This window comes from Schistocerca americana, chromosome X (assembly GCF_021461395.2).
Source record: "Schistocerca americana isolate TAMUIC-IGC-003095 chromosome X, iqSchAmer2.1, whole genome shotgun sequence".
NCBI lineage: Eukaryota > Metazoa > Arthropoda > Insecta > Orthoptera > Acrididae > Schistocerca > Schistocerca americana.
In genome coordinates, this window is record NC_060130.1 from 798,261,932 (window position 1) to 798,284,455 (window position 22,524).

Here is a 22,524-nt window from a genome sequence, read left to right on the forward strand (position 1 = left end):
ACCATGTGAATTTGACTCATGGTCCTAGTGCAAGGGATATGTGAGAAACTATGAACTAATCACTGCTCTGCTTAAAAGTTGACAGTTTTGTGAAACAGGAGGAAATAGAATTTTATTCTAAAAACTTGCAAACTTATGTTGTATTTGAACAGATTTGCCATAAAAGTTCTCATATATGTATGAATACTGTATACATACATTTATGCTGCTTTTTAAGTAAATGTAACATTCAAAAGCAAAAATCTTGGCCTTCAAAAAGCATTCCTTGAAACTGAACCAAAGTCAGTATTTTATTTGATTGTGAGAAACTGTAATGGTTTAGCAAGTAGGTTGTAAATGATTCAGTTGTTGTTCACATGTTAGAATACTGGAGAAAACTGTTACCAGGTTTTAGTCAGCTTCAGAGCAAGGTTGTGACATTCACATGAAACAAGGAAAAAAAATCCTGAATCGAACATCTAACAAATGAAATAAATCACATTAAACAGATTGCCATTGCTTTTGTGAGAATAAATTACAGTGGCAAAACCCTACATGGAGATAGTACCAACAGAGGCCACTATAATGCAGGAAGAGCAAAAGTTCAAGAATTGGACTGAATCATAATTGTGATCTTTTATTTATGTACTACTTACTATTGCGACAAATGATTTGCACACTAGAGTACATTGCGGTCTGTGTTTCACTTTTGCTCAAGCACAGCACTACGGAGCTTTGGACGGGGAACAGTGACACCATCTTGGCTGAGAACTACATTAAGTGCAGGAAGCAGTGTGTTGAGCAGGCAGAAAATGTCATCCTCTTGCGAACCGTGGGAAACTATACTGCTTCCTTCAGCTTTTTATGAACATCTACAATGTTTAAACTGCAGTTTGCTTGAATAAGTTTGTATTTGGAATTGAAATTACTTTAAAATTTGACAAAAATTCAACAATAACATACATTTCTGCAGGAGATGCTGAAAGTCTAGATTGAGGTCAATGACATACCTATATGTTTAGTGCAGCAATGTTGTTGATCCTCAGAGTAAGGTATAATGAGAACAAAAAGGTGGTTTGTCAGCTGCTGCTTCTACACAGCCAATGAGAGAATGGAAGGCAGATGGTACGTTTGGAGGCAAGAGACATTATAACATTCTCATGCCAGTATAGATGTGACATCCGCAATGTTTTCAGAAAAACAGTTATGTACCCACAACCTTTGAGATCATAATATATTTGAGATAAACAGCCAAATATTTGTGACAATAAAGATATAAGTTTCACAGCTGTCACATTAGGATGATGATGATTAAAAACAGTGACACCATAGATGACAGGCTAAGTAAACAGAAAAGGCAGTGAATATAAAAATTAATGTAAACAATTTCTTTTTCTTTATTTTATGTCTCCTTGTACTATCAAAATGTAGACAATCAATAAATGACATAAGAATGAGTGTAATGTTAATTTCTTAAGAAGCTGCCTTATGTCAATAAAAGTTTCTAATTTCACTTGGTCATAATACGTTAAAAAATATATTTTTCTCAAGGAGCCTTGTAAAAAAAGGGGGAGGGGGAGGTTGTCTTACATTTAGTATCGTCTTATTATCAGGCAAATATGGTACGTGCCGCAACACCTTGGGGCCCCGTGTTCACCATGCACAAACTCACGAAAGAGTCGTGAGGCCCCTTAGGGATACGAAGATCTAACACCAGGGTTGTAAACAAATATAAATTCTTTTAAAAATTTGTAAGTGTTCCCCAGACAATAACTTTAGTTTTGCAATCAAGGATTGAAAAAAGCTATTTTCCAATCAAAGGCCTTCTAAAAACAGGTACTTACACTCCAACATTAATGATAATAACGAATAATTGGTCACCTGTGTTGCACAGTTATGAATTATGGAGTGAAATAATAAATCTTTATTGAAATTTCTATGAGGAAATAATAATTTGTTATGTTCTTGTACTAGACCAGTAAAAAACAATGAAGTTAGTTCTTACTCATCTGAATAATCTCCTCCAGCAATGATTGTTGTGGAAGACTCCTTCTTTGCTAGATCTATGTACGATTTGATTCTCTTAAATGCATTCTCATCGATTACAGCACCCATGAATGATTTGAAGTCTGCAGGATCTCCAACTTTTATCTGATCCCGAACTTCAAGAAGTCTTGACTTAATCTGCAAAGAATGGAAATAAATAAAAGCTTTGTATTAATTCATCAAGACACAACACTGGTGAATATATATATTTTTAACCAATGTCTTTTTTCTGAAAAGTTGAAATGTAATTAATGATCTTTTTTTAATAATTTATAATTTTCCAAAATACCCCACCACCATTACAATTTTAAAAATAAAAACTTCTGTTCTAACATAAATTAAAGAAGCTTTCATGTCACATTCACCCATGTGAAATAAACCTGGTTTCTGAAACACTATTTTTGGTAAATACGGTGTACACAGTGTGTGTCAGAGCATATTCAAAATACCTAATTAAAAATCTAAATTCTCATTATGATTCTTTTGTTTCATGTTTTAAGTTGTTATTTTATGTTCTAAATTCTTTTTTGTCTTTAGTTTAAAGTTATACATATGTGTATTTTGTTAATTCAAAATAATAGGTAACTCATTTTTACGATACAAAATCATCACAGTAATGATAATCTGTATACAAGTTCTGAAAACATAACATTCTTCTACACCATGCACATAAAATGAACAAAACTTCTTTACATAACACTAACGATGGACAACACAATATAAAACAAAATTCAGCAGGGTTCAATAATATTGGCGGGCGATCAACTAAATATCCTGATTTGTATCAGGCATATTCAAGTACATTGGAAAACCTTGACAAAGAGAACTGATTATGAACTAGGACTGCAGCTTCACTATATTGTGTCTCAAGTGGTGATTGACATTGCAATTGTAGTAACTATTCAGTAAACGAGGCTGGTCCAAAGTAATCCAAATATGGCTTTTCACATGAAGCACTCAACTACAATGGAAAACACATTTCCATGGATCACCATGTAACAAGACACAGTACACTGATGTGAACAGCACACTGGAAAGACACACAAGAGAGACCAGTTAGCACTGCTCCGTGCCTACGTATGCTTGAGCCACTGGCAGACACCTCAGTGGAGACCACGCCTTCCGCTGGTGACCTCCAAAGGCCAGTCCACACTGATACAGTTGGTGGCCGATTCAAATGTGCTTGCAGCGACATCACACTCGGCACACATGCACTAGTTGCAAGATATCACATACCTCTGCCTCGTGTGAAGTGGACAGCCATGCGACGGAGGAGATGCCAGTGGCCTGACGAGACACATCCATCAGGTCCGGAGTGGCAGCAGCCAGTGCGGAGGGGGTGGGACAATGTGCCAGGCGGCCATCGGAGCACAGGGTCAGAATGTGAGGGGACGCAGGCTTGTGGGCTCGCATGAGGGCACGCGGCACCTGATGACAGCGCCGGAGAGGAGGAAGCCATTGCCATTTCAACGTCATCATCATCAAGTCCCAGCGCAGGGACGACAGGATGGGAACCCACTCCCCATCGATGACGACTGATGTGATAATGGAGAGGGGGGCTGGTGGAGCGGCCCGATCAGAACAAGGGGCTGCAGTAACGGACCTGAGGTGGGAGATGGACTGTCACCCAGAACTGGAAAGCTGGAAACCCTGGGCGCCGCACTGGAGTCAGCAGCCAGTGTAACAAGGGTGGCTCCACAGCAGGTGATGGTGGGCTTGGGGTGGAGGGCAGTGGGGCACGCTATGGTGACAGGGGCACAACCCACAAACCAGTAGCTTCTGGCAACTCATCAAGGTGCACGCCACTAAACCATCAGCCATATGGATGTCACACAGACAGTGTCCTCGGTGGTGGACAAACGTAGCCAGTATCCACTTGGGCCAGCTCCTGAAGTCTTGTGCCGACACTGGCGATCCCGGCACTAAGTAGCCAGATGAACCCACCAGTGGCAGGTGCTGCGCAGGCCGCAGAAGGTGGAGGAGTGTGCATGGCTGCTGGCCATGAAGCATCTCAGCCGGGCTCTGTTCTCCCATAGGCGTGAAGTAATAGGTGCTCAGAAAACGGAGAAGGGCATCATCTGGCAAAGAATCCATAACAAACCTTTTCATTTGGGACTTCACCATACCAATTAGAATTTCTACCGCACCACTGTACTGCGGGTGGAATCGCGGAGGCATAAGATGACCAATGCAGTGATGGGAATGAAACAATTGAAAAGTGTGAGGAACAGACTGGGGGCCATTATTAGAAACTAAGTCACAAGGCAATCCCACAATAGAAAACAAACCCTTAAAACTGTACCAAAAAAGGAAACTGGGAAAATGCACCCACAATCAAGAGCCAACAGGAATTCAAGAAAGGACCCGCAAAGTCTACATGAATGCATTCCCACAGCTGGCATGGAGTGGGCCACGGGGACAGAGAAGCCCTGGGAGCTGCTTGTTGTTAAGCACACTGCTCACAAGCCGCAACAAAACAGACAATTTCTCCATCAATACCTGGAAGGGGGGGGAGGGGGGGAGGGGAGGAAGAAGTCTCCTAGCTAACTCCCCAATGGCCCTGGAGAAGGTGTACGTCATACCATAATGAAGTGGGAATGACGACTCTGGGAGAGTAAGGTCTTCTGTGGACAACAGCAAAACTCCGTCAAAAACAGGGGCGATAATGTAAGGAAAAATAGTTGCACAGAGGGTCCGAAGCCCGACGTGGTGGTTTATCTGGCAAGCCCTGTTGAACAAACTGAACCACCTGGCAGAGAACTGGGTCAGTGGCAACAGCAGCTGTAATGCGTGAGCTCGTAATTGGGAAACTTCCAAATGCAGCCTGCATTTCCATATCAAAACAGAAGCAAAGCAATTCTTCACAATCAAAGTCAGGATCAGGACCCACAGGAAGACGGGACAAGACGTCTGCATTGGCATGTTTAGACGTGCGTCGAAAGCAGATTTTGTAATTGCATCAAGACAAGAACAGCACTCAGCATTGGTGGCGATGTGCTGCCTTGTGTTAAGACTCAAACTGTGCACAATAGGCTGCATGATGCGCAACTTCACTCCCGACAACACCAAGCAGCACGGTACAGGTGGGCCCAACAACGTGAAGAATGGACCACTCAGGATTGGCATCACATTCTCTTCACCAATGAGTGTCACATATGCCTTCAACCATACAATCATTGGAGACGTGTTTGGAGGCAAACCAGCCAGGCTGAATGCCTTAGACGCACAGTCCAGCGAGTGCAACAAGGTGGAGGTTCCCTGCTGTTTTGGGATGGCATTATGTGGGGCCGACGTACGCCGCTAGCAGTCATGGAAGGCGCTGTAATGGCTGTACGATACGTGAATGCCATCCTCTGACCCATAGTGCAACATATCGGCAGCATATTGGCGAGGCATTCATCTTCATGGATGACAATTCGTGCCCCCATCATGCACATCTTGCGAATGACTTCCTTCAGGATAACGACATCACTCGACTAGAGTGACTAGCATGTCCTTCAGACATGAACCCCATCGAACATGCCTGGGATAGTTTGAAAAGGGCTGTTTATGGACGACGAGACCCACCAACTACTTTGAGGGATCTACGCCAAATCGCCGTTGAGGAGTGGGACAATCTGGACCAACAGTGTCTTGATGAACTTGTGGATAGTATGCCATGATGAATACAGGCATGAATCAATGCAAGAGGACATGCTACTGGGTATTAGAGGTACCGGTGTGTACAGCAATCTGGACCACCACCTCTGAAGGTCTCGCTGTATGGTGGTTCAATGTCCAATGTGTGGTTTTCATGAGCAATAAAAAGGGCGGAAATGTTTATGTTGATTTCTATTCCAATTTTTTGTACAGGTTCTGGAACTCTCGGAACCGAGGTCATACAAAACTTTTTTTGATGTGTGTATATGGCATTCGATGTTGGGAGAACATGAAGATTTTCAGATATAGTTCTGGTGAATGGTTATGTCAAATCTTCACTTGAGAAACAATATAATCAAGCTGCAGTGGCTAGTACATAATCAATTCTCTTTGCCAAGGTTTTCCATACTAAAATATGCCTGAAATAAATCTGGATATTTCAATGATAGGCTGCCACTATGAGCAAACCCTGCTGAATTTTGTTTTCTATTGTGCTATCCATCATACGTATTACGTGAAGAAATTTTGTTGATTTTGTGTGCATTGTGTAAAAAAATGTTATGTTTTATGCATTTGTTTACAGATTACCATTATTGTAATGATATTGTATCATAATAATGAGTTTCTTATTGTTCTGAATTAACAAAATTTACATATGAGAAATGGTATACTAAAAACAAAAAACACGAACTTAAAACATAAAACAACAACTTAAAACATGAAATGAAAATAAGTAAAACAAATAATAATGAACATTTAGATATTTTAATTAGGTATGTTGAGAATACTCCAACATCACACCGTATACAGCGTATTTACAAAAAAGGTGTTTCAGAAACCTGGTTTATTACACATGGATGGATGTGGCATGAAAGCTTCTTTATATTATGTTGTAACAAAAGTTTTTATTTTTCATAATTAATTAATGCTGGTGTGGTATTTGGGAAATTTTAAAATTATTTCAAAAGCTAATTAGACAGTTTTCAAGAACATTAATTATGATTCAACTTTTATACAAAACACATTTTTTTATCCATCATGGTTATGGAGTTATTCCCTCTAAACCTAATATGCTAAATTACCATTCACGGTGTGTATTACATCTTAAAAGTGAAACTGGGCAAAAACGAATAAAACCGTGTTGCATTATTTTGCCCCCTTTACACACCTGCCAAGTTTTATCAAGATCATATATTTACAACTGGAAAAGTTCCCGTGTCAGTGACAAGAGACAGTGCCATTCAAAGCAGAATTCCATACTCACTCAGTGAAGAGACTGAATAACAAGGCGTATATGCAGACAAGAAAAAAATATTCCTGGACTTTTCCTGGTTAAAATATATTATTCCTGGGTGAAACAACACTATATTCCAGGCAAAAGCATATATTTTCCATGTTAATTGACAATATACTTTCCCTCGGAGCTGTAAAACTTATCAGTCCTTTGAATGGTATAGGTTTTATACACGGGCGTAGAACATTCTAGCATTTTAAGGGGGGGGGGGGGGGGGAACTAATTCCACCAAATACAGCACACTAGCTTCCGAAGCACTGAAATTGAGATTGCGTGTCACATGACCTTCATAGATGTTCAAAGCACAGGACACATAATGTAGTCAGCCTATAGCAACATGATTGTTAAAGGAGTGTGAACACACAATTAGGAAAAGTTAATGGTTTACATTAAAATATATACAGTACAGTTACATGGAAAGCTGAGCTTTTACTGTGCACAGAACATTTCATGGGTTACCTGACCCAATACACATTCTGTCGAGCACTTTGACCTTTCCATGTGAAATTGCTCAAGAATTCACCTCACACATTTTTAGGGATAGTTATAATTTTTGCCGTGTTGTTGCATGATTTATTATCTAGGAAAGAACTAAAAGAAATATGAAAATCTAACCTTGAAGCTTGGTCGTTTTTAGGGTGTGTTACACTTTAAAATATATAAAGCACAGCTGCACTAGTAAAATTTTAAATAACGGTATAGATGGTTGGTCCTTTGGACCCAAAATTTTCCTAAGTTCCTCAAAGTGTTAAATTTTGAATGAGAGTCAAATGATCCGCAATTTAATACATTCATCATACAGTCTCATACATAACATAATTTGCCTTGCCTAAAAGGAAACTTACACTGAAAGTTGTTTGTTCTTGTGGTATTCAGTCCAGAGACTGGTTTGATGCATCTCTCCATGCTACTCTATCCTGTGCAAGCTTCATCATCTCACAGTACCTACTGCAACCTACATTCTTCTGAATCTGCTTAGTGTGTTCATCTCTTGGTCTCCCTCTACGATTTTTACCCTCCACGCTGCCCTCCAATACTAAACTGGTGATCCCTTGATGCCTCAGAATATGTCCTACCAATCGATCCCTTCTTCTAGTCAAGTTGTCCCACAAATTTCTCTTCTCTCCAATTCTATTCAATACGTCCTCATTAGTTATGTGATCTACCCATCTAATTCTTCTGTAGCACCTCATTTCGAAAGCTTCTATTCTCTTCTTGTCTGAACTATTTATCGTTCATGTTTCACTTCCATACATGGCTACACTCCACATAAATACTTTCAGAAATGACTTCCTGACAGTTAAATCTATACTCGATTTTAAAAAATTTCTCTTCTTCAGAAACGCTTTCCTTGCCATCACCAGTCTACATTTTATACCCTCTCTACTTTGACCATCATCAGTTATTTTGCTCCCCAAATAGCAAAACTCATTTACTACTTTTTCTCATTTCCTAATCTGATTCCTTCAGCATCGCCTGATTTAATTAAAATACATTCCATTATCCTCGTTTTGCTTTTGTTCATGTTCATCTTATATAATCCTTTCCCTTTTCCTACTATCGAATTCCAGCCACCCATGACTATTAAATTTTTGTCTCCCTTCAGTATCTGAATAATTTATTTTATCTCATCATACATTTCATCAATCTCTTCATCATCTGCAGAGCTATTTGGCATATAAACTTGTACTACTGTGGTAGGCGTGGGCTTCGTATCTATCTTGGCCACAATAATGCATTCACTATGCTGTTCGTAGTAGCTTACCCACATTCCTATTTTTTAATTCATTATTAAACCTACTCCTGCATTACCCCTATTTGGTTTTGTATTTATAACCCTGTATTCACCTGACCAGAAGTCTTGTTCCTCCTGCCACCGAACTTCACTAATTCCCACTATATCTAACTTTAACCTATCCATTTCCCTTTTTAAATTTTCTAACCTACCTGCCCGATTAAGGGATCTGACATTCCACGCTCCGACCCACGGAACGCCAGTTTTCTTTCTCCTGATAACGACATCCTCCTGAGTAGTCCCCACCCAGAGATCTGAATGGGAGACTATTTTACCTCCGGAATATTTTACTCAAGAGGACGCCATCATCATTTAACCATACTGTAAAGCTGCATGCCCTTGGGAAAAATTACAACTGTAGTTTCCCCTTGCTTTCAGCCATTCGCAGTACCAGCACAGCAAGGCCGTTTTGGTTAGTGTTACAAAGCCAGATCAGTCAATCATCCAACTGCAAGGTCCATGGTTCATGGGGGGAACTCTGAAAGTAAAGCTTTTCAAACCATCATTTGCAATTTTTTCCCATGACCTGTTAGAAATGTAAACAGTCATGACATCAAAAGCACTTTGTTGTTACATAGTATTGCATATTTTCATCCTATTGCCTTTTGACACATTTTGCTGTCAGCAGACGCTTGTGTGTGTGCGCTATATTTTGTTGTTGTAAATGGCACATTTTCTTTGCAACTTAAGTTTTATTTTGGTGTTTTTCTCTAGTTTGTTTTATTGCTGCAGTAGTATACTCCAGTAGCAGGCTAAAGTAAAATTGTTAGAATATCAGTTCTTACCAGTCAAAAGTACAAAAATTTAACTCAGAACTAAAACAATAAAAAATTCCCAGGGTTTTCCCCAATGAAAATATTCCCAGTTTTCTCCCAGAGTTCCCATTTGTCTCAGGGCATATACACCCTGAATAAAGTTGAATGCCAATTCTGCCAAAAGTTTCTAATATGGATTTCTCCATTGAAAAAGTATGAGAAATGGATAGTAATAAAAATAAAGCAGAATATGAGCAATATAATTATAATGCATTTAAATTGAGCACGGACTCATAAGAAGGAACAAATATAAGCAAGTCCATAGAACACCATGCGATGAAACCAGCTTCTGTTTTATATGAGACCAAAACTATCATGGAATCATTCTCCTCACTCAATATTACGCATGTGAGCAAAAATTAGGTAGAATATGAGCAACATATTTACAATGCAATTTGAAAAGTGGAATACACACACGAAGTCTTAATTAGGAATACAATGCGATGAAGCCACCTTCTGTTTATTGCAAAAAGAAAGGAAATATGAAAGACTTTAAATTGCCCAATAAGAAAGCAATATGAGAAATAATTGATAAACTAGCAGTGCTTCAATTGACCTGGCAGTGAATCAAGGTTGTGTTATCAGAAGTCTTTGAGTTTTGCCCCCTCAGCTGCATGACAATGGCAACACACAGGGAAAACAATGTTGGGATAATCACACATTGTTACTTAATACTGGTACTGAGATGGAATCACTCCCTAGCAGAGTCGATGTGATCTGTGTGTAAATTAGTTTCAAGATAGTAATAAATTTCTGCTGAAAACCATACAGAGCTACAAGCTTCCACGAAGCTCTAGTTTTCCATGTCAAATGCTTTAGCGTGGCCAATAAAGGCAATGTAAAGAGGTCTATTTTGTTCTCTGCATTTTTCTTGAAGCTGACATGCTGCTAATACCCGGAAGCTGCACTGGCTCTCTGGTAGCAAATCTTCCACAAAGGGAATGGTACAATCTGTGAGAATTCAAGCCATTAGCTTTCCACAGGCAGACAGTTACTATATTCCCCAGCAGTTACTGCAGTTTCTTAAATCAGGAGACATTTCTTCAGTGGTACACGTTTTGACAATAAGTTCCTGGATATGTCTTAGGAATTCCTCACCATCCTCTTTGAGCTTCTGATGGGGTACTATCATGACCTGTTGCCTCATGTTCCTTTGCCTGCTTAATAAAACACTTCATCTAGTACTGATTCGGGTCTTGTAGATGTTCTTTCCACCCATTCATCATGGAGCACTGATCTTTTAGACACTGATCTTTTAGAAGTGCACTCTTCTTACTAAACCTAACTGATCTTTTGTAGAAGGTCGTGGGACCATAAATTGCTTCTGTGCCTTGGAAGAACTGTCCCATACTTTTGTTTGCAAAATATTGCTATTGTTATCCACCACACATTCTTGAACACATGGATAGTTATTTGTAAATCTCCTTTGGCAATACAGAAGGCCACACATAAAAGGCATTCCTGTTCTCTGATATTAATGCTTCAATTTCATCACCTTTCTGTTGAACCAGTTCTGATGTTTCTCATTTTTATATCCCGTTTCTTTGCAAACATCCAGAATGATGGTCTCCAAGCTCTTCCACTGCTGCATTACATCAAGACATTCCTTCAACACTTTCTGTACTGAGAAGCATATTCTGACTTACCAGGCTTTTTGGAATCATGTGTGTGGTTACAGCTCTTCTCTTGTTTCCTCCTCTTGAGGGGATAGAGACAAATGCATGACGGATCTAGGAAGTTCATGGTCTGTCCAGATGTCATTAGTTCCAGTCGTTTTCATGATGAAAACTTCCTGTAGATCTTTCCTGTGGACTATCACGTAGTCAACGGGATACCACTGCTTTGATCGAGGTTGCTACCGTGCTGTTTTGAAATGATACTTTTGTCAAAAGATGGTGTTGGTACTTGTTTATCCATGTTAAGCACGTTTTGAGAAGAGTCTAATGTCACTTGAGTTTTCACTGCCATCGTCCTTGCCAATTACATCACTTCACACTTTGTGGTCCCTACTTTAGCATTAATATTACCAAGTAAGATTATTTTGACTTGGCAACTGATATTTGATACAATGTCATCCAGATCTGAATGGAATGTTTCTCTGATATCATCATCATAATCTAAGAGTGGGGGCATACTGTGGCATGTTATTTACCACCCAGTTAATATCTTAATGTCATGCAGCATTCATTAAGCTCAGTTGGAAGCTCAGCCAGGTGCCTGAGAAGCTTGTTCTTGATAGCAAAGCCCATTCCATGTATTTGATGCTCATTGGTAGTCTTTTGTATACATAAGAAGCTGTGTCCTGGAGAGTGCTTCCATGTCAATGTTATATCTTCTTAACACTCTAACCACAAAAGGGGGGGAGGGGGAGGCGGGTTACAGTACCTTAAGATGGTATCACCCACATGTCCACTAAACTTCTATTAACATTTCAACCACCTGCTACACTTATCCAAAAAAGGCTGTGGAGAAAAGACAGACATTACATTTAATCAGCTATAGTAAACAAGTGGACCAGCCCATGAACAGAACATCATTAAGGCTTGAGTACAAGCTCAGATTGGATACAATTTCGGAATGAATTCAGCTAATGTTCTTTTTTAAAGCAATCATCCTGGCATGTGGCTTCAATGATTTAGACAAACCATGGAAAACCTACATGTGGAAGGTCAGGCAAGGACTTGACCTTTGCTGTTAAATCCAGTGGTCCACTTAATGGCCTACTTTCTGGGATGAAAGCTGGCCATGACAGGGTTTTCAGACATTTCTCCACAACCATTTCAGAATATTTATGTATTAAAGCTGCAAAAGTCATTACTGGAGTTCACAGGAAGTGAGTGGCTACAAATCTGCCACCCTGGAAGAAAACAGAAAGGAAAGGGGGAATTTCCATGAAAGCAAGTGGAAATGTGCTAATGGATAATATGACCTGGACTTGATCTAGAGTTTTTAGTTTATTTTTATTTAAATATGGTTTTCCTGGGTCACTTCAACTGTTACTTAAATGCTACAGATATTTGTATAATTGTAAGTTTACAACATTGATTATTTTAAGGCATAATTAGCTTTACCTTCGGCCACAATGATGCAGGCACATAGAGTCGTGAACAAGCGGAACACTTCTGTCCCTGGTACTCAAATGCTGAACGGATAGTCTGAAGGGACGCAGACTCAACATCAGCACTTGGATGAATGAAGTGGAAATTTTTACCACCACATTCACCAATCAATCGTGGATAACTCTTGTAACGGCTTACGTTATTGCCGACAAGTTTCCAAAGTACCTCGAATGTCCTGAAAAAAAAAAAAAAAAAAAATTCTCTTTTATCAGAATGCTATGAGGAAAATCACTTTATATGTAACAGCATTTTATTAAAAAATGTATGGAATGGAAACGAAAAAAATACAAAATACAGAGTAACTACCATTATTTTTATGTTCTTTAGTTGCTACCATATAGCTATTATGAATGAATGACACCTGGGGCATTTTACTTAAGACCTATGTAACTTATTAATGCTGCTACATATATAACTAAACACTCTAAAGGTGGATAGATTGTCACAAATATTTATTTACAGCTTACAACTAAAAGTAAGAACAATCAGAAGATGAAGCAGAACAGAGAAAAATTGAAGTAAAATGATGGGTGCACAGAGTATGAGGATAAAAAGTGAGGCTAGCAGATACATATGAAAGCTGTGACAAAAGGAATGAAAGAGATATTCAAGATATCATTGTGCCCCAAAAAGTTGGAAGTTTAAAGAAGATTCCACAATATTTGCTGAAAATCTAGTTCTGGAGTACTGTGGCATGTAATATCTTTGTATACAATTAGCAGTGGTACTTCGATGCAAAAATGTATTGTTCAGAATGTTCTTCCAGTCATTGGAGGATAACAGTTTTAATCCCAAATGGGTTGTATGAAACAAATATCTGAATATCAGTAAACGAGACCTGTTCAAAAAATTCTGGACATTCATAATTTCACACTAATATAATGTGTAACTGCCAGATGTTTCATTGTTGCATGTCAGTTATTTTTCAGTGCTGTATTGAGTAGAACGTTGTGTCGCTGAGTTTGCGAATTTCGAGATGGCAGAGTTAGAGGAGCAATGGATCTGCGTTAAATTTTGCATGAAACTCAAGAAAACCTTTACAGAGACACACCAAATGATGCAGGAAGCCTGTGGTAATAATTCCTTAAGCCATACTCAGTGTTACAAATGGTTCACATGGTTTAAAAATGGCTGGACGGAAGTTGAAGATGACCTTCACTCAGGACACCCTTCGATGTTTACCGATGGATGCTCATATCTGGAACACCAATGAAATTGCGCAGGCCAATCAAAGACTGATTGTCTGCAGAAGAATGTGACATCTCAGTTGGATCATGTCATGAAATCCTGACACAGAACCTTGGAATGCATCGTGTTGGCACTAAGTTCGTCCCACTGCTCATGAGTAAAGATCAGAAAGACCTATGCCTCACAATCTGTGAAGAGCTTTTGGATTGCACAAATGAGAATGAGATGTTCCTTAAGAGAATCATAACTGGTGATGAGACATGGGTCTATGGATATGATGGTGAGACCAAGGTCCCATCTTCACAGTGGGTTGGGAAAGGTTCTCAAAGACAGAAAAAAGCTCGTCAAGTCAGTTCAGGTCAGGTCTTATGTCAAAGCCATGCTGATAGTTTTCTTTGACGTTGAAGGATTAGTTCATCATGAATTCGTGTCACAAGGACAAACTGTTAATCAATGGTACCATCGAGAACTACTGCAATACCTGCGAGAAAATGTGTGAAGGAAACAACCTGAATGGTGGGAAGACAACTTATGGCTCCTGCATCACAATAATGCACCCACACATTCATCCCCGTTAGTGCCCAACTACTGCACAAAAAAACGAAATCACTTCACCCTCATATGCACACAACCAGTTCCGGATGATGCATGCTGTGTGAACAGGGACCTTGTCATTTTGGAACATTGCATCACCACTGGGAACAAACATTGTACCATGGATGGACATGACCAGCCAAAATGGTCACATAATCCTTGGCAGTAATCTGACCTTGGAGGGTAACCATGGAGCCCATGGAACATCACAGACAGCTGCCCAAATCACCACCGAACCCCCACCATGTTTCACTCTTGGAATGTAAATTAGGCGAGAAGTTGCAAACAGTGTGAAACAAGACTCACCCGACCAAATGACACTCATCCGACCAAATGCCCCCATAACGGGCATTTTCATCACTGATGAGCAGGTTTGGAATTCAAGATTGCCCTGCTTCTCGAGCTCCCTTCATGGTGTTTTGGCACTGACAGGGTTCCTGAGTGTGACATTCAGTTCTGCAGTGACTTTTGCAGCTGTCATCCTCTATTTTGTGTCCCAATCCTCTTTAGTGGCTGTCTGTCACAATCACTTAACACACACTTTTATCCACATTGTTACTTAGCACGTGATGTTTTTCTGCATTCCCTGCATCCGGTATAAATCTTTGATACCGTGTCTCTTGAAACGCCAAACACTTTGGCTCCCTTGGTTATGGAAGCACCCACCATATGAGCACCAATAATCTGCCCATGTTCGAATTCACTTAGCTCCAACATAATGCACTCATAACTATACAGAATACTGTTTTGACCACAACTGACACTTGCAACACACTGAGGACATTGAACAGGAGCCTTCTGTGGTCAAACACAGTGCTACAACATGCAGCCTTGGCTAGAATCTGTACTTAAATTCAAGCATGCGTTTCTTGCAATGTTTCCATATTTTTGTCCAATCCCTGTATGTACCCTGTAGAGCAGTTCATGATGAGGAGAACCCTCCCTGGTATACAGCAAAGTAGTAAGTACTGCCATCCTGCAGGTGGTGGGAGCAACCAAGCGGGCAGTCAAAGTATATTGGCCTGTGGGGGAGCGACTGAGCTGTATCCTCCTCGCACTGAGCTTTTGCCACTGGTTGGCGCTGACATCTGATGAGAATTGTCAAAATAATGAATAGTAACCACTGCTGATACACAAGTTTGCTCTTAAAATAAAAACAGGTTGCCTGTGCTGATCCAGTTGGATTTGTGCTACTCTATTTAATACATTTTTCCTACAATGAAACATACTGAGGGCATTGCACAGGAGCCAGAAACAACACGATTTATTATCGTACCTTTCAAGCTCACTAGCCAGGTAGGTTTCAAAATTGTAATATAGGCCTAATAGCCTACTGAGGATATAGTAATACATTTTTAAATTTATTAAGATGCAGAGCCCAAACATAAACAACTTTTTTTCTTTTTTTCTCCACAGATTGCCACATGTTAATAACAGTATGTTATAATTGTAGAAATATAATGAAATTTTTTTTATGAAGTTCAGTTCCGAATGCCGAATATTTTAGAAAAGAAATTGCAGATATTAAGAAGAAACATGCAGAATATAACACAGAGTAACAGAAATATGAATGTATACCAGGGCCTACAAACCATCAGCTATCAGTGTGCCTAATATGTGAAAGAGTCTTCTCTAATAAGGCCATGAAGCTTTCCACAATAAATGAACACCTAAGAAAGGCACATCCTGACAAGGTGACCACAAATTTAACTTTCTTTAAGTCCCTCCAAATAAATTTGAGGAGCAAACTACTCTCTCAAACATGTTTCGCAAGGGTTCACAGCAAAATACTGATGGTTTACTTGCAGCATACAGTATTTCATTGTTGACAACTAAGTCTGGACAATGACATACAATAGGTATGGGATTCATCCTACTATGTGTTGGTGAAGTACTGCAATCTGTGTTAAGTAAGTCACCATAGAGGATAATCAAGACTACACTACTGAGCACCAGTTCTGTGCAAAGGCAAACAGATGAAATGGTTCATAACACAGAAAGCATGTTATACTCTACACTTAGAATGGTTGATTTTGCATTACAACTTGAGTCAATTTTACCAGAGTCTGCATCTTTACCTTTAGCTTGTATGTGCCTTAAAAAGGATGTAGAAGCTTGGCTCATGAGCTATTATTTGCAAGGCTACTAGACACCAAAGGAAAATCAATATATGGTGTGGTATTGAACAATTCTTCAGAAAGAAGGAAAACCCAATGAAGAAAGCTGTTCTGGGTGAGTTTAGAATTCACTTTGTTATTCATCACCAACATTTAGTGGCAAGAAACCTAAGTGACTGTTCTTACAAATCACTTTAGACTGTCATTGCTGCAGTGAATAAAATTAAATCCAAAGCTCTCAATGACAGACTTTTTTGGCTGCACTGTGATGAGTATACAAAAGTTAAATGTCTATCAAAAGGCAACTGTGCTAGGATATTTTATGAACTCTTTGATATTGTTGTGGAATTTTTTGAAAGAAAGAATTCATTGCTTGGTGAAGTATTAAAAGTGATCAGACATGATGTTGCATACTTGTCAGGTCTGTTTGCAAAAGTTAATAAAATTAAGGTCCAACTGCGGGGTAACAAAACCAGTCTTCTCAAAGCTACATCTGTGAGCTCAATATTTGTTTCAAACTTGGCTTCGTTCAAGAGAAACCTAGGCTGTCGAGAGTTATACTGATTTCCAAGCCTCTCGGTGTTAGATAAAAAGAATGGAATTCATGCTGCTGATCTGCAAGTTTACTGTGATCATTTGAGTATGTTGCATGAAGATATGCCTGAATGACTTAAGAATCTGCTTTTGATAGAAATTCTTGACTGGGTGATAAATCAAGTTTCAGGTATTGGGAAAATGGGAATTTTGGAGGAATAACTACGGAAGCTAAAAAAAAGAATGAGAGCTCAAACCAAAATTTAAGATTTCTTATCAGAAGTTTTGCCCACAGAAAAAGATCACTGGCCAGTCTCCTGCAGTATGGAGATAATAGTGGATTAAGAAGATTCGTATTTCATTCCAAACATTGTATTTGGTAGAAGATGGTTGCAATGTGGTGGTGCAGCATGTGGTGAAGCAAAGACATTAACTTAAGATTACTCAATGTCGAGATCTGAGGCTCTTATTAACTGGATTAAACCAGATATCGGAAAATTTTATATAGACATAAATGCTTCAAATAACATGGGGGTTTCATCAAATCCAAATAAAGAGCACAAAATGACAAAAAGATGGTGCTTCATATGCTACAGAAGCAATAGCTAGCATAACAATTCATTTTCAACAAAGATGATGTTCTTTTTAACAAATACTCAACATGTCAGCCATCATTCATCAACAATAACTGTAGTCCAGGGACTATGTTGTGAACAGCACTGTACAGGATATCAGTAGATATGGTGATAAATTGCTGTCAGATACTGTCTTTTAGCATCTCCAATGAGATTGGACAATCATGGCAGACTTGCAACATGAGGTAGCCCTACAACCAATAATCACACAGACTCAAGTCTGGGCATCGCGGAGGCCAAGCACAATGGAAGTGGTGGCTCAGCTTGTGATCCCCACCAAATAAAGTGTGCAAGAGATCTTGGATGGAGCAAAATCATGCCTTTCTGGTAAAGTCACCATGCTGCAACTGCTGGCACATCTGACTACCTCTTTCGATACAGCTCATTTTACACACAATTCTCATGCGGTGTCACTGATGTGTTGCTGTCCAGCCCCATCGGTTGACCAGTTTTTTGCACTTGTTCTCAGTTTCAATAAAACCCCATATCATTTCTGTGAATTAGTGCATTTTCAAATGTTATCGGACTTCTCAGTAACCCTGTATCTTCATCAAGTCAATCCATCGCATTAAGGTTTTTGAGTGTTGACTCAGAATATCAATACTATCTTGTCACATTTCAAAAGTCATTGTTTAGTTATAAAATTTAAAATAAATGTCAATTTGTTGTTTTAAAACAACACACCCCTTTCTGCCAATTCAACTGTGTTTATACCGAGTGCAGCAGACTCTCTCTCTTTCATTACTCTATTTATTCTTTGGCCACTGCTTTTCCAGTTGGTCACCCCAGCACTAAGCAGCAGTAAATATCAAATCAGCGCTTTGTTTATGTTTTACTCATCATAATGATTTCAAAGAGACACTCGATTTCAAGAAGTAATCTTATTGTGTTTATACTTATATTTTATCTGTATAAATCATAAATGTGGGCAGAATTATGTGAAGAACATTTAAAAGAATTTAGAAAAATGAGAAAAGCTTTGTGGGCCACCTTCCCATATTTAGATTTTAAAATTTAATATAGGAAAATTTAGGGGGGCACTAAGGACGAGTGCATTTGGCTAAGTGGGTGGTAGTCTGAATACACTTGTGAACCACTGGTATATAGTTACTGTAAAGAAATTTCTAAAGTGGCCGAGACTACTGTATAATAGGTGTAAAACAAAGCATAGGGCTATAGATACGGAGATCTACATGAAATATGTTTGGCTCTCATGAAAGCAATGTGTGAAGTATTCAATGACTACCACAGCAAAATATTATCAAAACACGTTTCATACAACCCAAAGAAATTCTGGTCATGTGTAAATGTTGTTAGTGGCACCAAAGTTAGTGTCCAGTCACTCATTGATGAGACAAGTACTGAAATTCAGTGTAGCAAATCAAAAGCAAAAATGCTTAACTCCATTCTCATATGTTCCTTTAAAAGGAAAACCCACAAATATTGCCCTAATTTAATTCTCATAGCATCTCATCTCATTCTTGGATCAAGAATCATGAAAGAAGGTTGTATACATGGAAGAGGCCTGGAGATACTGGAAGGTTCCAGATAGATTACATAATGGCAAGACAGAGATTTAGGAACCAGGTTTTAAATTGTGAGACATTTCCAGGGGCAGATGTGGACTCTGACCACAATCTATTGGTTATGAACTGTAGATAAAAACAAGAAATTGCAAAAAGATGGGAATTTAGGGACATGGGACCTGGATAAACTGAAAGAACCAGAGGTTGTACAGAGTTTCAGGGAGAGTATAAAGGAACAATTGACAGGAATGGGGGAAAGAAATACAGTAGAAGAAGAATGGGTAGCTTTGAGAGATGAAATAGTGAAGGCGGCAGAGGATCAAGTAGGTAAAAAGACGAGGGCTAGTAGAAATCCTTGGGTAACTGAATAAATATTGAATTTAATTGATGAAAGGAGAAAATATAAAAATACAGTAAATGAAGCAGGCAAAAAGGAATACAATCATCTCAAAAATGAGACTGACAGGAAGTGTAAAATGGCTAAGCAGGGATGGCTAGAGGACAAATGTAAGGATGTAGAGGCATGTATCACTAGGGATAAGATAGATACTGCCTACAGGAAAAGTAAGGAGACCTTTGGAGAAAAGAGAACTACTTATATGAATATCAAGAGCTCAGATGGAAACGCACTTCTAATCAAAGAAGGGATAGCAGGAAGGTGGAAGGAGTATACAGAGGGTCTATATAACAGCGATGTACTTGTGGGCAATATTATGGAAATGGAAGAGGATGAAGATGAAATGGGAGATATGATACTGCGTGAAGAGTTTGACACAGCACTGAAAGACCCAAGTCGAAACAAGGCCCCGGGAGTAGACAACATTCCATTAGAACTACTGATAGTCTTGGGAGAGCCATCCCTGACAAAACTCTACCATCTGGTGAGCAAGATGTATAAGACAGGCGAAAGACCCTCTGACTTCAGGAAGAATATAATAATTCCAATCCTAAAGAAAGCAGGTGTTGACAGATGTGAAAATTACCGAACTATCAGTTTAATAAGTCATGGCTGCAAAATACTAACAAGAATTCTTTACAGACGAATGGAAAAACTGGTAGAAGCCAACCTCGAGAAAGATCAGTTTGGATTCTGTAGAAATGTTGGAACACATGAGGCAATAACAACCCTATGACTTATCTTAGAAGATAGATTAAGGAAAGACAAACATACGTTTCTAGCATTTGTAGACTAAGAGAAAGCTTTTGACGGAATACTCTCTTTCAAATCCTGAAGGTGTCAGGGGTAAAATACAGGAAGCGAAAGGCTAATTACAATAAGAGTTGAGGGGCATGAAAGGGAAGCAGTGGTTGGGCAGGGAGTGAGACAGGGTTGTAGCCTATCCCCGATGTCGTTCAATCTCTATATTGAGCAAGCAGTAACGGAAACAAAAGAAAAATTCGGAGTAGGAATTAAAATACATGGGGAAAAAATAAAAACTTTGAGGTTCACCGATAACATTGTAATTCTGTCAGAGACAGCAAAGGACCTGGAAGAGCAGTTGAACAGAATGGACAGTGTCTTGAAAGGAGGATATAAGATGAACACCAACAAAAGCAAAATGAGTATAATGGAATGTAGTCGAATTAAATCGGGTGATGCTGAGGGAATTAGATTAGGAAGTGAGACACTTAAAGTAGTAAATGAGTTTTGTTGTTTGGGGTAAACTGAGAATGGCAAGGAAAGCTTTTCTGAAGAAGATAAATTTGTTAACATTGAGTATAGATTTAAATGTGAGGAAGCCATTTCTGAAAGCATTTATGTGGCATGTAGCCCTGTATGGAAGTGAAACATGGAAGATAAATAGTTTAGACAATAAGAGAATAGAAGCTTTCGAAATGTGGTGCTACAGAAGAATGCTGAAGATTAGATGGGTAGACCACATAACTGATGAGGAGGTACTGAATAGAATTGGGGAGAAGAGAAACTTGTGGCACAACTTGACTAGAAGAAGGGATCGCTTGGTAGGACATGTTCTGAGGCATCAAGGGATCACCAGTTTAGTATTGGAGGGCAGTGTGGAGGGTAAAAACCATAGGGGGAGACCAAGAGATGAATACACTAAGCAGATTCAGAAGGATGTAGGTTGCAGTAGGTACTGGGAGACGAAGAAGCTTGCACAGGATAGACTAGCATGGAGAGCTGCATCAAACCAGTCTCTGGACTGAAGACCACAACAACATCACTGGAAAGGTGAGTGAAATAGATATTAGCATCAGTGGCATTGAGAAACAGCTTAAATAATTAAAACTGAAAAAAACTGTAAGACCTGATGGAATCCCAATCAGTTTTACGCTGAATTTGTGTTGAATCAGCCCATATTTCAACTATTATCCAAATACATCCCTCTAACAAAAAAACAATACCTAGTAGTTGCAAGAAACTACACGTCACACCCATCTACAAAAATGATAGCAGAAGTGACCCACTAAACTACCATCCAAATATCCCTCACATTCGTTTGTTGTAGAATCTTAGAACATATTCTGACCTCAAACATAATGAGGTATTCTGAACATAACAACCTCCTCCAAGCCAACTGGCATGGATTCTGAAAACATCGATCGTGTAAAACACAACTTGCACTTTCCTTACACGACGTCCTGAAAGCCACGCATCAAGGCAGTCAGACAGATGCAGTATTTCTAGATTTCTGAAAGGCATTTGACTCAGTATCCCATGTCTGCTTAGTATCACACATATGACCATTTGGGATATCAAGAGTAATTTGTGACTGGATTGAGGGTTTTAATTTTTATTTTTTTTTTAAGGGAGGATGCATGAGAGTGTGGTAGAACACTTGCTGTTGATGTTGCATATTAATGGCCTTGTGGACGATTTTAATAGTAAACTCAGATCTTTTGCAGATGCTGCAGTTATCTGTAATGAAGTCTCTCTGAAAGAAACTGAATACATATTCAGTCAGATCTTGATAACATTTTAAAGTGGTGCAAAGATTGGCAACCTGCACTGAATGTTCAGAAATGTAAAACTGTGCACTTCACAAAAAAAAAAAAAAAAAGTATAGTATCCTATGACTATAAGAAAAATGAGTCACAGATGGAATCAGTCAACTTGTACAAATACCTGGGTGCAACAATTTGCCAGAATACAAAACTGAATGGTCACATAGTCTCAATTATATGTAAAGCAGGTGGCAGGCTGCAGTTCAGTGCTATAATACTAGGAAAATGCAATCTGTCTACAAAGGAGACTGCAAACAAAACACTCATGCAGTCCATCCT

General features: G+C 39.1%; 1 protein-coding gene across 1 annotated transcript in view; it reads right to left on the reverse strand.

Annotated features, from left to right (window-relative positions):
- LOC124554998 (delta-1-pyrroline-5-carboxylate dehydrogenase, mitochondrial) overlaps positions 1-22,524 on the reverse strand; it is a 111,765-nt gene that overhangs the window by 31,166 nt on the left and 58,075 nt on the right. Inside the window, exons 8-9 of the mRNA XM_047128738.1 lie at positions 12,640-12,862; positions 1,985-2,163 (exon numbers count right to left, since the gene is read on the reverse strand). Of these exons, the coding sequence (XP_046984694.1) occupies positions 1,985-2,163; positions 12,640-12,862 (402 nt within the window). The remainder of the gene's footprint in view (positions 1-1,984; positions 2,164-12,639; positions 12,863-22,524) is intronic.